The 15732-nt window shown below is 59.1% G+C and overlaps 1 protein-coding gene across 2 annotated transcripts; it reads left to right on the top strand.

Annotated features, from left to right (window-relative positions):
• Positions 1-979: 979 nt before the first annotated feature.
• TBX1 (T-box transcription factor 1) lies at positions 980-11229 on the top strand. 2 transcript variants are annotated; one of them, XM_074887789.1, is made up of 9 exons: positions 980-1013; positions 2246-2415; positions 2464-2651; positions 6117-6218; positions 7654-7825; positions 8061-8216; positions 9610-9677; positions 9880-9980; positions 10778-11229. In XM_074887789.1, exons 1-9 carry the CDS (start codon positions 980-982, stop codon positions 11227-11229), a joined length of 1443 nt encoding a protein of 480 aa, XP_074743890.1. The 2 variants fall into 2 exon arrangements, with proteins under 2 accessions (XP_074743890.1, XP_074743889.1); XM_074887788.1 differs by lacking the exon at positions 980-1013 and having other exon boundaries at positions 2185-2415.
• The last annotated feature ends 4503 nt before the right edge of the window (positions 11230-15732 follow it).

Raw genomic sequence — 15732 nt, forward strand, 5'->3', positions numbered from 1 at the left:
TCTCGGTGCCGGACATCCGCAGCGTGACGCCGGCTCAGCTCGGCTGGGCTCGGCTCTTCCCTTCCCGTCCGCCGGCTCCCGGCGCCGTGATTGACACCGCCGGCCTCTCCGCCCGCCCCGCAGCACATCCCATCCCTCCCCGCCGGCCGCTCGCCGTGCCCGGGAGGCGGGGAAGGGCCTCCCCGGCCCTTTGACACCGTCTCGGCAGGAGTTTCACTTCGCTTTCGCCGCCGCCGCTTCTGCAGGCAAACACCCCCGGCTTCCATGTGACGCCTCCCAGCCACTGAATGGGGGAAAGCGCCTATAAGGGAGCCACTTTCCCTACGTGCAGAAGAAAAGGAGGGGACGGGGGGGCAGAAGCAGGAGGTGGTGGTTGGGGGGAAGGGAAGAGAGAAAATAAATTAATAAATCGCAGGGAACGAAGTTGGGGGGAGAGAAACTGAGCCCCCGGGGAAGAAGTTCGTGGGGTTATTTATTTCCACCCCCCCCCCCGTCCCAGTCCACTTTCGCTGACAGGGCTCGATCCGGCAGTTGCGGTGCTCGGCGCTGGCTGCAAAAGGCCCCGGGGAAGTTTTTTGCTCCCCAACGCTCTTCCCGGGGAGGGGGGACACAGAGGGTTTGGGTGGTTTTCTCTTGGTTTGTTGGGGTTTTTTTTAAGCTTCCCTCCCCCCCCCCCCCCCCCCCCCCCGTCTGGAAGGAGGGGGGTCTCGCTCGCACCTCCCTGGATGGTGCGGTAGAAAGGAGGGGAGTGAGGGGGTGGGAGGGGGGGCTCGTGGTGGGAGGCTGCCGCGGCTGCTGCTCCTGCATTGGTGTCTCCCCTATGGACGAAAACAGCCCTCTGTCTCCCAAGGCAAATGCTTTCAGTATCGCCTCTCTGATTTCAGTCGCCGCCGCCGCCGAGCAAGCAGGGAAGGGAGCGCTGGAGGAGCCCCGCGGCGGCCGCAGCGCGCCCGCCCGCCCCGGCTGCCGCCCGCAGAAGATGCACTTCAGCACCGTCACCAGGGACATGGAAGGTGAGCGCCGCGCTCGGCCCCGCAGGGCGGCGGGGACGGGACCCCCCGGCCACCGCCTCTCGGAGTGTTTTCACGCGTCCCGGCCCGGCGGCAGGGCTGGGGGGAGCGCACGGAGCGAGGCCTGCCCGCGGGGCCGCTCGGAGAGGGTTTTGCCGGGCTCCCCCCCCGGCACGCCCGGGCCCCCTCAGCCCTCCCTTGGACAATAAGGCTCTGCCCGTGCCCCGGTGGCGTCTTCCGACGGCTCCGCCGCTTGGACTCGCGTCTCCTCGGGGGTGCTGGAGCATCCTCCGACAGCGCCGGCCGTGCCCAGGGCAGCGGCGGGCCGGGGTCGGCTCTCACCGGCTCTGCAGCCCCGGGGGCCGCGGTGGAAATAACTCAAGAGAGCCCCAGGACCTCGAGGAGCCTTTCAGCATCAGAGGGGATCCGAAGGAGCCGTCCGTTCCCTGGGGCGGCCTGTCATGCGCCGCAGGGCCCGCTCAGGCCGGCCGCTGAGGGCTGCGCAGCCGGGGCCGTCCCGGCGCTCTTCGGCGCGGACCTGGAGCTTTGCTCTGATCCCCGTCGGTTCCCCCTCTCTCGCTCGGGGATGGAAAGAAGGGGGGATTGCCAAACCAGATCCGTCTTCCCCTGTCAGCCGCGGCCCCAGAGCGAGGGACGTTACCTGCAGCACCGTAGCTACACGGAAATAAGAACCGGTTTCTTTCTTTGAGTTCCCCCTTCTCCTTTTTTTTTTTTTTTCGGGGGGGTGGGGGGCTGGGTGCGTGTGGGGAATTTGCTTTGTCCCAAATCGTATGCAGTGAGGGAGGCCTTCTGTAGAGATAGCACGGGCTCTGCACCGCCGCGGCTCTTGGCAGATCTCTCGGGTTTGCAAAGGAGGAAAAAAAAAAAAAAAAAAAAGAAGAAGAAAAAAAAGGAAAAAAAAAAAAAAAAGAGCCGAGGCAGGCAGGCAGCGGGAGCAGCGAGCTCCCCGCCTGCCCCGGGGGGAGCGGGGCTGGGGCCAAGGAAAGCGGAAAGGGGGAGGCGCCCCGCTGGGCTGGGCGCGGGGCAGGAGAGGAGGCGGAGGGCACCCCGCGGAGCCGGCGCGGCGCGGCGCGGAGGCGGGGGCCGCGCGGAGCGGCGCGGAGCTGGGGGGAAAGCGGGAGCCGGAGCGGAGCCCTGACCGCCTGTTTTTGGAATGATTTCAGCTATCTCCAGCCCCTGGCTCACCCAGCTGTCCCATTTTTGCGATGTTGCAGCTTTCACGGCCAACAGCCTGAGCAGCCTGAACGCCTCCGGGGGGTACCACCTCTCCCCCTCCCCGGGGGACCCGTACGGACAGCATGAGCCGCCGCACTACGAGCCCTGCACGGCTCAGCAGCACCCGCACCCGCCGCCGCAGCCCCAGCACGGCTACCCCTTCGGCGGGGCGGCGGCCGGGGCCAACCCGCCGCCCCCAGGCCCCGAGCCGCCCGAGGGCGCCGGGGGAGCCGCCGCGGGACCGGCCGCCGTCTCGGGCTGCTCCGCGGGGGCGGCCGCCGCGGCCAAGGCGCCGGTGAAGAAGAACCCGAAGGTGGCCAACGTCAGCGTCCAGCTGGAGATGAAGGCGCTGTGGGACGAGTTCAACCAGCTGGGCACCGAGATGATCGTCACCAAGGCCGGCAGGTCAGTGAGGAACCCCCGAGCGGCCCCGGCGCTCCAACCGCTCCCCCCGCGCCACCGCGGGCACCCGGGCTAGCCGGGGCGGGAGAGCCCGGCCACGGGCCCGGCCGGAGGCGGTTGAATTCGCGCTTTTGGGGGAAAATCGAGGCTGGCCAAGGACGAGCTGCGGGGCGGCCCGGCCCGGCGGTTGCCGTCATTTGATCCTAGCGCTTCTCCCGGGGCGGAATCTGCGAGCTCTTGCTGCCCGAAGGCCTCGGGTGCTGCGGGGCACAACGCGCGGCTCCTGCGGGCCGGGGGCGAAGGCGGCCGGGGGCGGGGGGGCGGGCAGGGCGGCTCGGCCAGGCCCAGGGCAGCCGCGCCGTGCGCCCCGTCGCCGGGTTTCCCTCCGGCTGGAAAGGGCGCAGAGCTCCGCCGGGCGCCGTCGGCTTTCGGTTACCCCGTACGGGACTCAAATCTGTGTTTGCGGAGGACACTGTGCTCACGGGGCGGACGGCAACGGCACAGGGCGGAAAGGCGAAGTTGACAACCCGACCCGTGCGATACCTGTAACTAAATAAATTTTTAGCACGGGCAGGTCTTGTCCTTCCGGCGGGGACGCAAACCAGACCCCAGTCTGCACCTTGAAACGTCCTCCAGGACTGTTGCGTTCCCCTACTATCGCGTAAAGAGCCCGGCTGATCCCGGCTCTCCTCGGCCCTTCTCTGCCGCTGGCGGCTCGGCTCGGCGGGCGGGGACCGCGACCCCGCTCCCGACCAGGGAACAAAGGAAGCGGCTGGTGCGATCGCGTTAGAAACGAGCAAAACGTGGGGGAGGAAAAGGAGTCCCAATTACGGTTGTTAATTACTTCATTTAATTGCGATCGCCGGGAAGCGGCGTGGCCGCGGCGTCTCGGGCAGAGCTGCGGAGCTTTCCGGGCTCCGGGCGAGAGCTGCTTTCGGAGGCGGGGGGCCGAGAGCGTTGCTCGGGGTCTGGTCTCTTCCCTTGATTTAAGGCGATCCCGCAGTGGGGAGAGAAAAGAAAAACAAACGAATTAACAAATGCCCCGGTTCTCGCTCTCAGTTAGCTCCAGGGATGGCTGCAGCGGCGGCAGCTGGAGCCCCGGGCACTGCCGCACCCCCCGTCGCCGGGGGACGAAGGGCGCAGCGCGGCCGCTCGGGCTCCTCTCTGAAAGGGCCCAGCGAAAGCGGTGACCGCGGCCGTGCGCTCCCGCTCTCCCTCCAGCGGTTTTGAGGGTCCCGAAGATACAAAAAAAATGAAATATATTTCATTCAGTTGAGGTTTTTATTTCTAATTAGCAATTTGTTAAAATAAAAAAAAAAAAAAATCACCGCGGCGCCCGGTGGAAGAGCAGCCGGCGGAGGGGCCGGCGCTGAACTGCGGGACCCCGGGCGTGATTTCCCGCAGACGGTGCCTGCCCCGGCGCCGGGCCGCGCAGCCCGCTGTCTCCGGCCGCGGCCCCTGAGCCCGGCGCCGGGCTCGGCGCTGCTTTCCTTAGCGGAAAAGGCCGCTCAGGCTCCAGGCGGAGGCTCTCTGCAAACAGGAGCTCTTAGGTCTGGCGCTCTTCGCTCTCCCGGGACAGCGAAAGGATTGCAAATACCCCACTCCAAAAGGGCTCGAAAATGAACCAACTCGATTTGAATCAGGGGCTTTTCCCCCCTCCTCTTCGTTTATTTTATGACAGCGACAAATCTCCAGACAGGCGGGTAAAAACAGGAGAAAACGGGGTAAAACCAGCAGGAAAAGGCTCAGGGAAGGCGCTGCGAAGCCTCTTCTCTCTCAGCGCCTCTGGGCTGGCCCTGCTGTTTGTCTAGGTGGGTCTTATCATCTCGAGTTGTTTGTTTTAAAACTAAGTTTTAAAACAAGAAACACCGGAACTGGAGTTAATGGGGGCTTTTACACCTTTAGAAATAATAATAACAGAGAGAGGGATTGAAAACGTCCTCCAGAGTTTGCTAAAGCGTTACAGGGAGGGAGACTCAGCCGCCAGATCCTGATGCTGCCCAGCAGGGCCGGGCCTGGACTGGAAGGAGCTGCGGGGCCAGAGCCCCGCTGCCCATGGCGCTGGCAGGCAGCCTCTTCTCGGCGGAGAACAAGCGGCACACAACCAAAAAAGCCCAGGAAGACGCACAGCAGGTCCGGCCGTGCGCCCCGAGAATAAGTCCGGGGGGGCCTCTCGATGTCGCGGTTTGATCGCGTTGTTTTTTCAGAGGGTGTTGGGAGTTTGGTTTTTCAACGGCTGCAAACCCCCTTCCCGGAATGCCGCCCGCGGTCGCTCGGTTGGTTTCCTACTCGGGGGAAAAAAAAAAAAAAAAAATCAAACAAAACCGAAGCCGTAACGAGTCCCAACGCGAGGGCGCATCTTCGGCGTGTCCCGCCGGGGAGCCGCAGACCGGGCCCTGTCCCTGGCGTGTGCAGAGGGAGGTGGGGGGGGCCGCCCCGGCCCCTTCCTTTAGCCCACCCCCGATCGCATTTGCTCCGCAGCCCCTCGAAGGAATCGTGCTCTCCCTGAGCGTGGGACCCGCGCCCCCGGCTTAGCCTGGGGTCCCCGTGAGCCTGCACGGAGCAGAGCCGTGGGGACAGCCCCGGGGGCCGACCGCTCCTCCCCGGGAGCCCCGGGCTCCTGCTCGCTCTCCGCTCTCCCCGCAAAAGTGCGGGGACCGGGAGCCCCACCGGGCTCTGGCAACGAAGCGGAGCCGGGAGGGGACTCCCTGGGAGATCCCCGTTGCCCTCTAGTCCCTGTCCGCCGCGGGGGTGCGTTTGCCCCTCCGGACTGCGGGAGGTCTCCCACTGGCCCCAGGGACCGCACTGCTGCCGTAACCGCTGCTTTAAAACGGGCGCAGGTTTGGGGGGGCAGAAGCTGCACAAGTGGGATCTCGGTCCCCTCGCGTCGCCCTCAGGAGGTTCTAGACGTGCCCACCCCCGGGACTGCCCGAGCCGCCCGGGGCTCTGCCCCCGGCTCGTGTATGGATCCGGAGAGGGGAGTAATGCCATGCATCTGCTCGGATCGGGTCAGCTGGAAGGATGGGGAAACCGCGGGGAGGAAATTATTCTCACTTGTGTCCCCCCATGGCAAAGGTGGCGGTGGCGCTTGTCATCCTCCCCCGCGCCCCCGGTGGGGCATTTCGGGTGTCCGGCACAAATGGTCCCGGAGCCGGCGGAGAAGCAGGGCGACCCCCATCCTTCGGGATGCTGCCGAGGGCCGGGGGACACGGCAGTCCCTCTCCCCTCGCTGCCCGGCCGCATCTGCTTTTTCTCCCCGTTCCGGTCGGCGGTTCCTGTGAGGGGACCTGACATCGCAACCGGGCGAACGCCGGGGCAGCTGGAGAGGACGGGCCGGGAAGGCTGTGGGGCTCCCACACCCGGCCCTGAGCACCCCCGGGCCGGGGAGGGGGCGGGTACCCGCGCCGGCCCCTCGGGGCTCCCCGCTGCCCCTCAGCTCAGCAATCCTTTCTCTCCTCTCTGTGCCAGGCGCATGTTCCCCACCTTCCAGGTGAAGATATTCGGGATGGACCCTATGGCTGACTACATGCTCCTCATGGATTTCGTCCCCGTGGACGACAAGAGATACCGGCAAGTAACACCCGGCCCGCCCCGCGGTGCTCGGCGCTGTAGGGGCTCGCGGGTCGCTGCCCGCCCCCTGCTCTCCCGGGGCTCGGGGATGCGCCCCTGGACCGGACACGTGTCGGTGGGAGACGAGGAGCAGATGCGGGATGCGGCTGCCCCGGGGTCCGTTTCACACCGATGCAACGAGTTTGGGGCTTCACACAACACCCGCAGCGGCTGGGGCTGCGGGGGCCAGGCTGGCACAGGGCGGGCAGAAGTGCGGGTTTCCGCGGGGCGGCAGGGCGGGACCCGCCTTGTCCTGCCCAGAAAAACCCTCCTCATCCCGCTGCTCCACGTCTCCACCCGGCAAACACCCATTACCCGCTAAGAAAAATCCCCCCGGTGCTTCTCGAGTGCCGTAGCCTCTCTGCTGGGGCAGGTGGCTCGGCGGTGCCGGCCCCACGGGCGTCCCGGGGCTGCGCCCTGCCCGCCGGGGAGCCCGCTGGGTGCTTGGGTGAAGAGAGCAGGGTTTGTGCTCTGGAAAGGCACCGGCCGGCCGAGCCACAGAACCCTGACCTTGTTTCCAGCGGCAGTGTAGGAAGGCCTTGGAAACTGGCGACTCACAAGGCAGCGTCGTGGTCTGGTTGAGAACCCCTTTAATTTAAAGATAGTGAAAGGCGCATTATGTATTTAGCTTCAGATCAGGACGCCGAGCAGGCAGTCCGCGTAGGAATCGCAGGGTCCGATATATAAATATTTAGACAGATATCCAAATTCTCAGGGCGTCCTAGAAATGTTTGCTTGTCAAGGGAAGTGGGATATATAACATCCAATTGAGTATATCTTTTAAAAGTAATGTTTCTGCTTGAGTCCAATGGTGTCTAATTCCCCCTGTGCAAACACTGGCTTTTAAAGTAAACACGTGTATAGAAGATTGGTTTCTCTGTTTTAAATGTTACTGTTGAATATGTACTTTGAAAGAATGAAACAAGGCTGCTAAACTGTGGACCTGCTATTAATCTACACATAACTTTCCACTCTTCACTTAAAGCCAGAACATTACTGCATAGAGGGCTCCCTTTCGCCCTGTTTTTTAGAGGACGGGGAAGCTTTTGTGGCTTCTCTCACGAGGTAGCTATAATTTTCCTAGCGCAGGTAGCTATAAATTTCCTCCGCCCTGCAGATTTCTCTCCCTCCAGTTTCATCGGCAACCTGATAAAACACTATTTCCCCTCCCCTCACCCCGCAACGAGTCTGGCTGTGGAGAAGAGCTCGTTCCTCTCCTCACCTTCGGAAGCGGGAGGGACGGGGGAGGCGGTGCTTCCCCCTCGCCGGGCCGGGGGGACCCTCCCGGGCCGGATCCTGCGGGGCCGTGGGGTGCTGCAGCCCCGCGGGGCGCCGCTGCAGGGGGCGGTGGCGGGAGCCCCCCGGGCTGCGGCTGAGGGTGCCTTCCCCCCGGCAGGTACGCCTTCCACAGCTCCTCCTGGCTGGTGGCCGGCAAAGCCGACCCCGCCACCCCCGGGAGGGTGCACTACCACCCGGACTCCCCGGCCAAAGGGGCGCAGTGGATGAAGCAGATCGTTTCCTTCGATAAGCTCAAACTGACCAACAATTTGCTGGATGACAACGGGCATGTAAGTGATCCCGGGGAAAGGTGTCAAACACGGGGCTGCACGGGGGGGAGCTCCCCGCGCCGTGATTCCCGTGGGGTGCCCCTGCCCGCGCCCAGGGGCCCCGCGCCCCCATCCTGCCCCAGCCCCGCCACTGCCCCCCCCGGGCAGGGCAGCCGGCAGGGCCGGGGGCTGCGCTCTCCTCTCTCGATGCTCCGCCTGGATCAGTTATTGTCTCCTTGCTCGTTTTATCATTCAGATCATTTTGAACTCCATGCACAGATACCAGCCGCGTTTTCACGTGGTCTACGTGGACCCCCGGAAAGACAGCGAGAAATACGCGGAGGAGAACTTCAAAACCTTCGTCTTCGAGGAGACGCGCTTCACGGCAGTGACCGCCTACCAGAACCACCGGGTGAGGCGGCAGCGGGGCCCGGGGCAACGAAAAGGGGGATTGGGGTCGCCCCGAGAGGTACCACGGGTGCGGGCGCGCCTGGCGCTGGCTCAGCCCCTTCGGCCGGCTCCCGGGCTGGAGGCCGGGCTGCGGCTGTCCGGCGGCGGCGGGGGTGGCTGGGGGTATTCACGCCTCCTCCGCCCCATCTGCTAAACCCATTCCGGGGCAGCGCAAGGAACCCGATAGCCGGGGAGCTGCGCGGAGCTGCCTCGCTGCGCGCCGAGGAAGCGCCGAGAGCTCCGGCCCCATCGCGAGCTTCCCCCCGCCCAGGGGGACCTCATTACCTATGTAAACCCGAGACCGGGGCTCCTTGGGAAACTACGGGCTTCCCGCTGCGACATGTCACTCACAATTTGTTTGCATAAATCTGCGATTTTACTTCTCTAAGCTCGCAGAGGTCTGTTCCTCCCCAGAATACGGTTATATGCTAAAAAACCGAAGCAAAACGAAACAAAGCAACCCACCCCCTCTAATCTGATGTGGGTTTCTGGGCAGCGGTTAATTCAATTGCTTCTTTAAATCGCATCAGCGTAATGTAAAGAGCAGGGATCCCAGCCGCCAGCGCAAGCACGGTTTCATAGCCGGGACTTTTCAGCGCTGCTCCAAGCCGCCTGGCTCCGCACCGGGGCTGGGGCGCGGGGCTGTCCCCGGCAGCCGGCGGCGGTGCCACCCTCTGCAGCGGCTCCGAGCAAATCGACCCGGGGTCCCCCCGGGATGCTGCGGGCGGGCCGGCACCGATCCCCGGAGAGGCGGCGGGGCCGGAGCAGGGCTGCGCCTTTAAGGGGCTCCGGAGTCCCTCCCCGGCTGGCATTTGCCTGATGGCTCCGGACAGCTGCTCTTTCTCTCCTGCTTTCTATCAGTTTGACCTCTAAGGCTGGAACTGTCACTGAGGGGCTTAAAGTTTGTTTTTCAACCCATTCCGGAAACTCACAATCACATACTTTATCCGTGGATTTGCTTAAATATAGAAAATGTCCTGCCTTCTCCCCGGCGAATTAAATAAATACATAAGTATGATTTATCCAGTGATTTGTCTTAGCTGCTCCAGTGGTGACCCATATAATGTGGCATTTTCTTACAAGTGCATTTACACAGCTTTTGCAGCCGACTCGGGCTGCCTCTCCCTTCGCCTTGAACTCGTATTAGATAGCGCGCTAGCCCGCATTTTCTGACAGAGGGAAAGCACATGTTTGCATTCTGTGGCAGAGCGTGTCCCGTCTCCACCGGCCCCCTGGGCCCTCTCCGTTACACCAGGCACTGCTGACTCCCAAAGCCCGCTCAGGGACACACTCGCAGTCTGACCAGGGAGCCCCGTGTACGTCGCTTTGAGACATTTCCCCGCTTCTCCTTACAGATCACGCAGCTGAAGATCGCCAGCAACCCTTTTGCCAAGGGCTTCCGAGACTGTGACCCTGAGGATTGGTAAGGCTACGTCTTTATTGACTATGACTACACCCCACTCTCACCCACAGTTTAGCATGCACCTGCCCAGTTTACATTTGCATAAGGCTTGCATGGGGTTTCGGGAACACTGGGTCAGGCCCCGTTTGCCAGCAGCAAATGCTCTGGGTGCTCAGTCTGTTGGACCATCGGCTCTGTGTCACTTCTCCCTTTCTTCTTCCAGGCCCAGGAATCACAGGCCAGGGGCCCTTCCTCTCATGAGTGCTTTTGCCAGATCCCGGAATCCAGTCTCTTCCCCAGCCCACCAGAACGGGACAGAGAAAGGTGAGAGTTCCCAGCGGCCGGGCTGGCCTGTCACCCTGGACCCACGGGCCTGCACGGCCAGCCTTGGCACGTGCATGCTTGGGGCCACCTTGCATGCCGTGCTGGTGCACGGCTGCCTGCAGCGGGCACCGCTTCATTGCTTCATAGCTTTGCGCTACCACCTATTTTTTTTTAAACAAAAATAGCCACCTTTGTAGCCTAATTCATCCTTCCTAAGCCTAAAAGGCTCGCTGTTGTTGTGCTTAAGCAACATTTGCTGCTTTAAAAACGCCGCCCTTTCCCTTTAGTGTCCCGTTTTTGACTTTTCAGCAGCAAGTTGAGCTTTTCAGGCAGAGATGCAGCCAGGGCCACTGGCTCCTCCTCGCATTGCCCTTTTAAAGCGCCTCGGCAGCGCGTTCAGGGCCGACCCGCTCCCATTCAGGAGCTGCAGTCAGGTCGAACAGCACCTCTGCCCATTGACTTCTTTTCCATTACGCAGAGCAAACAACTGCAAAGGCAACCGAGGGCCTTTCTTCCAGCACACTCCGGGCCTGCAAAATAAAGGGAAGTCTGTATTTGTTTAGTGTTACACAATTGCAAAAATTTCAGGCGTGTACCAGCTTGTCAGTCAACCCAGCTCCCTCCATCGCAGTCAGAAGGTCCCGTCCCACAAGCCCCGGTTCCTGCTGCACGCTGCCGCGCGCTTCACTGGCAAGCCCCGCTCCTACCCCCGCGCACTGCTTTTCTAGGCCTTTAAACGCGTTACTTAAAGCCTGACCCGCCGGCGGCGGCGGCGCTGACGCTATGTGCCCCTGCAGATGCTGCCGAGAGCCGGCGGGAGTACGAGCGGGAGGCGGCGGGCGGGACGCCGCTGCACGCCGAGGCCGCACACCAGCAGCTCATGTCCCGCGTGCTCAGCCCCGCGCTGCCGGGCGGCGGCGGGGGCCTGGTGCCCTTGGGCGGCGCGGGCGGCGGCCGACCCAGCCCGCCCCACCACGAACTGCGCCTGGAGCCCGCCGCCTCGGAGCCCCTCCACCACCACCCCTACAAGTACCCGCCGGCGGCGGCCGCCGCCTACGACCACTACCTGGGGGCGAAGAGCCGGCCCGCCCCCTACCCCCTCCCCAGCATCCGCGGGCACAGCTATCACCACCACCACCACCACCACCACCACCACATGAACGCGGCGGCTGCGGCGGCGGCGGCGGCGGCCGCCAACATGTACTCGTCGGCCGGCGCGCCCGCCAACTACGACTATGGGCCCCGGTAACGGCGCCGCCGACGGCGCGAGAGACTGGCGACGGCCGCGCGTGCCGCGACCGTTCCCGCTCTCCCCCCTTCCCGCCTTTCCCTCTCTTCCCGCCTTACGAGTGAGCTGATAGGCCGGCTTGACCTGATCGACAATCGGAGAGCCCAATCGCAGGAAGCCGGCACCCCCGTCCTGTCCCCCTCCCCCCCCCCCCCCGTCGGCGGGGCCGTGAGGGCGGGCGGCGGCGTGCGGCGAGGGGCCGGGGGGTGCTCCCCATCGCGGTGTGACCCGCGGCTGCACTTTGAAAAATGAAGCCATATGTCGTTATCTCCCTTCTCCCTACCCCCGCGCCTCCATTCTTGCGGATGCCCCACGAGTACGCCGGGCACCGAGGACCGTAGGGCCGCTGGGAAGCGGCGGGAGGACGGGGAAGCGGCAGCGGTGAGGTGACCCTCCCCCTTCTCGCTCGCTCGCCGGGTCTTTTGACGGAGTTTTGGTATTGCCACCACTTCTGGCGGTGCCACGGGTGTTTCCCAGCCCAGCAGGACGTGTAACGTTAGCACGGAGCAGGGAGGGCTGCGGGGCTGGCTGTGAGCACCGGCGGGCCCCGGACCTCGGGGATGGAGCGTAATTCTGCACAGGGTGTTGTAAATCTCCGTTTTACCTCGGGGACGCTTGGCCTCGTTCACGGTTAGTTCAGGTGGTTCTTCGAGGAGACTCAGAGGAGGCAGAGTTTAGCTTAAGGAAACACTTTGAATCTTCACTGTCAGAACAAATTGTCCACTTCTCCTCCGGTCCTGACCTTGTGGGTTTTGGGGTTCATCGGGGCAGCTTAACTACAACAGCATTTTGTGGAGCTGTTGAGAAGAGCCCATGGCCAAGAGCACAGCCACGTTCAGCTTCTTGTTTCCACAGCAATGGAAGCTAAGGTTTAAAAAACAGCCTGGGGGTAGGGGGAATACCCGCAGAGTTTAGGCTGTGTATTCTCAGCAATAGTTTGTAAACTGGCTGCTTCCCAGGCAGCCTCACAGTACTGCCTTCCTACATCTTTTCCCGAGCTCTTGATGCTCTCCCGTTGAGAGGTGCCTTTTAGAGGAACTTCAGGGTTTTTTCCCCAGATTGCCTCACCCCTTAGATTTGGCTGACCCAAACTGCAGTAGTCCCAAAGCACCTATTCTGCACCTACCTGCTTGCTGCATCTTTCCTCTTAAAGCTGGTAAGTACTCTTTTTTTTTTTTTTTTTTTTTCCCCCCCTTTAGTATCTTCCTTCAGTAGTCTTTCCTTATTGTTGAAAAGATGGGCCCGTTCATCACCGTTTCTCCAGTGATATGTTTTGAATAGTTGGCTTGTGTTTTTTGTCAGATGCTCACCGAAGAACGGCAGTCCCTTTGTGTTCAGAGAAGGTATTGAACAGCTCCTCAGCTGTGTTGGTATACAGTATTATGAACACTTTTCTGTTTCTTCCAAGTGACTCTATGAAAAGAAGAGGGGTTTTTGTTGTTATTTTTGAAGTCCTCTATTCATCCGTGTTTGTGCATTTTCACTACAAACCTTTTAAAACATAATCTTTCCCTTGTGCAGGTGGCAGTGTTAGTATCAATGTTTATTCCGTCTCTGGCAGTGGGCTTTGGGCTTCCAAAACTTTTTGGAAGGGTTTAAGAAGGGATACAGGCTAACATGAATATTTTATGTAATTTTTTTGTCTGTTATAAAAAAATATATCTGGATCCATGAAAAAGACTTGTGCAAGAAATATGTATTTTATTTGACATTTGCAGTGAATTGTGAGATTCTTAGTGTCTGACTAAACCTTAATTAATGTTCTCAGCAAGGTTGATGTAAAATAGCCTTGTGCTTATTATTAGTCAGTGGGAAATGGCTCTCGGATGTGCTCTGTTGCTTTGCCGCTATTATTTCAGAGTTCTCAGTATGTTTTGTTATCTGTAAACTGATTAGTGCCAAAGCTTTGGTCAAACGTTTAATGAAGTTGTTATATTTATTATTTCTTTCAAAGATTATACAAACACTTTTTTTTTCTTGATAGTTGCAGTGTAGGAAAAAAGTGAAGACAACCAAAGAATCATATCTGCAAGCAGTGTAGATACATGTAGATATTTGTAGATATATGTAGATAATCTTATTTCGTTTAAATTGAAAAGACATTGGACAATGACATTTATAAATGTTTTTCCTCTTCTTTCTTTCTTTCATTTCTTGTTTGATTATTTGTGTATATTTGTCAGTTTGTCTGCTCCAAAGTCTAAACCTCCCCTACAAAATGAGGTCATTTAAATAAGGAGGAATACTAAACTGGAGTTGTTTAGTCTGAGCAAATAGTGAACCTCCACAGGTGATTGCTGCCTCCCTTCTCTCTCCCTGGTTGCCAGAGCTGCCCATGGTTGTAGCGATCAGTCACTGTGCAACAACTTGCAGGGTTGGGGTCCCAGGTTGAAATGGATATTGTACACTTCCGTTTGTATCGGTAAGCACCTGTTTTCTTTAAACGTACATAGAGTGCTGCAAGAAGCACCACTGGCTCCCAGTGCAGACTGGCCACACACCTTTTCAAATGTACTTTATTGCACAAGAGCCAAGAGGACTGCATGACCCAAGACGTCAGGACTAAACTGTGCTCTTACAGAAAGTGACTCAAGGTCCTTGCCTTGACTGTAGGAATTTTAATTTATCTCCATTAGAAGAAGAGAAAATCACAGAACTTCTATCTATGGCTGTGGGCAGCAGGCCCCCAGGATCACTAGTCTATCCTCTGTGCCAGAAGAACCCCTACAGAAGTCCTGTGTCTGAATGGGAAGGAGAGACCACGCAGCTGTATCAAGACTACAGTTTTAACTATGAAAATGGTATTTCTAGTCTTGCTTTTAGGTCATCAGCATGCAAGGTGCCTATATATGTTAGTATTGAGCATGTTAGCAGTCCATTTCATGTCATGTTTTAGTCCTTAAATCAAGCTTCCTCGGGCCTTTGGCTTGTGTTTCCTCCCTGTATCGCTGTCTGTCCACCGGATGGAAGTGTTCCAGATATGGAAAGCAAGCAGGGTTATTTTTCTATCACAGCAAAAAATCCAAACAAACAAAAAACCCCGTAACACTGCACATTGACTAGTAGAAGCCTTTTGAAAATCACAGAAAATCTGTAACCCTTTGATTTCATGTTACCTGTCAGCCAATTAGTCAAGACATATCATGTATAGGCCATGCCTTATCTATATGTATTGCAGTTTCATTTGACAAATGACTTTGTATGATTTGATTACATGTGTGTTTAAACTTCACTCAGTACATGCTGTCACCAAGATCCATGGCACATACTCGGAAAGAAGGCTGCAGCATTTCCAGACAATACTTCCACTTATGGTCACCTCAAGTCACACGTAACACTGTGTATTTAAAAGCTGCTGGTAAAACAGTCCCAAGCACAGACGTTACAAGCACCCTTTGTCTCTTCCGAACAGGGCTAGAGAATAAATTAGCCATGTGGCTCCATTTTCGAGAGGTACAGGCTGAATTTACTGATTGCTCCAAAGGTCTGAAAACTGCATCATTACCTCAGTGGATAAATACAGGATTAGGCACCTGCAGGTGAAACAAGGGAGGTCTTTGCTTGATCACTTACCCCAAACACTGGGGATAGCTCAGGTTTTCAGGAATGTTTTTTTCATTGGTGGTAGTTTTATTTTTTCCTTGCTAATGGATCTGACTAAATTCAGTGTAGGATGAGACTTCTGTGTGCTTGCAGCGTTCACGCACACCGTTTACACACTTCACAGATCTTCTTTTTAATCATTCCTCTTGTTCAGGGAGACCCTAGAACTGCTTTGGGTGGACCTGTGAAGGTGGTCCCCAGCATCCCATCCCTCACAGGCATCCTGGGGTGTTGGTGTCTCTTCAGTCAATCTCAAACACACATACGCATGGCCACTGCCAGGGGAGCAAGGACTTTGGCTTCCTTCGTGCTACAGCCTGGCTAACAGTGTGGAAATGTCCCAAGGGCTGCAGCAACCATAAAAAGGCATTTTGCAGCCGCCGGGGGACAGTGTAGCTCTCCCATGAGCTTCCTGGTGCATCCTACAAGCTCCCAGAGGCTTCCTGGTGCATCCCTACAAGGAGCCGTGGCTAGTGGGACTGCGTGGCTCAGGGCCACCTCAGTTGGTGTGCTGCCCTCCCCCCGCCAAGCAGCCCTCGTTCTCTCCAGCGAGTGGATTTCAGCTTGCGATGCCTGGATCCCTGGCCAAGGGGCGGTGGCACTTTGATCTGGTCTGAAAGGAATAAGAAAAGCAGGTTCCCTCGTGCTGTGCAACGTTCCGCCTAGGTACAGGGATCCCTGTAGCCGCTGGAAACAAGTTCGGGACCCACAGGGTAGCTCTGGGGAGCGGGAGCTGAGCCCTGCTCTCGCGGGGGTGCTGGCAGAGTACCGCAGCGCTACGTGCAAGGCAAGTTTTAGCACCTTCGTCCAAGGAGCTCAAAAAGCTGCTGCGAGCCTGTTGGACTCGGCTGGGGTGGAGGG

Source organism: Strix uralensis, chromosome 17 (assembly GCF_047716275.1).
Source record: "Strix uralensis isolate ZFMK-TIS-50842 chromosome 17, bStrUra1, whole genome shotgun sequence".
NCBI classification, from domain to species: Eukaryota; Metazoa; Chordata; class Aves; order Strigiformes; family Strigidae; genus Strix; species Strix uralensis.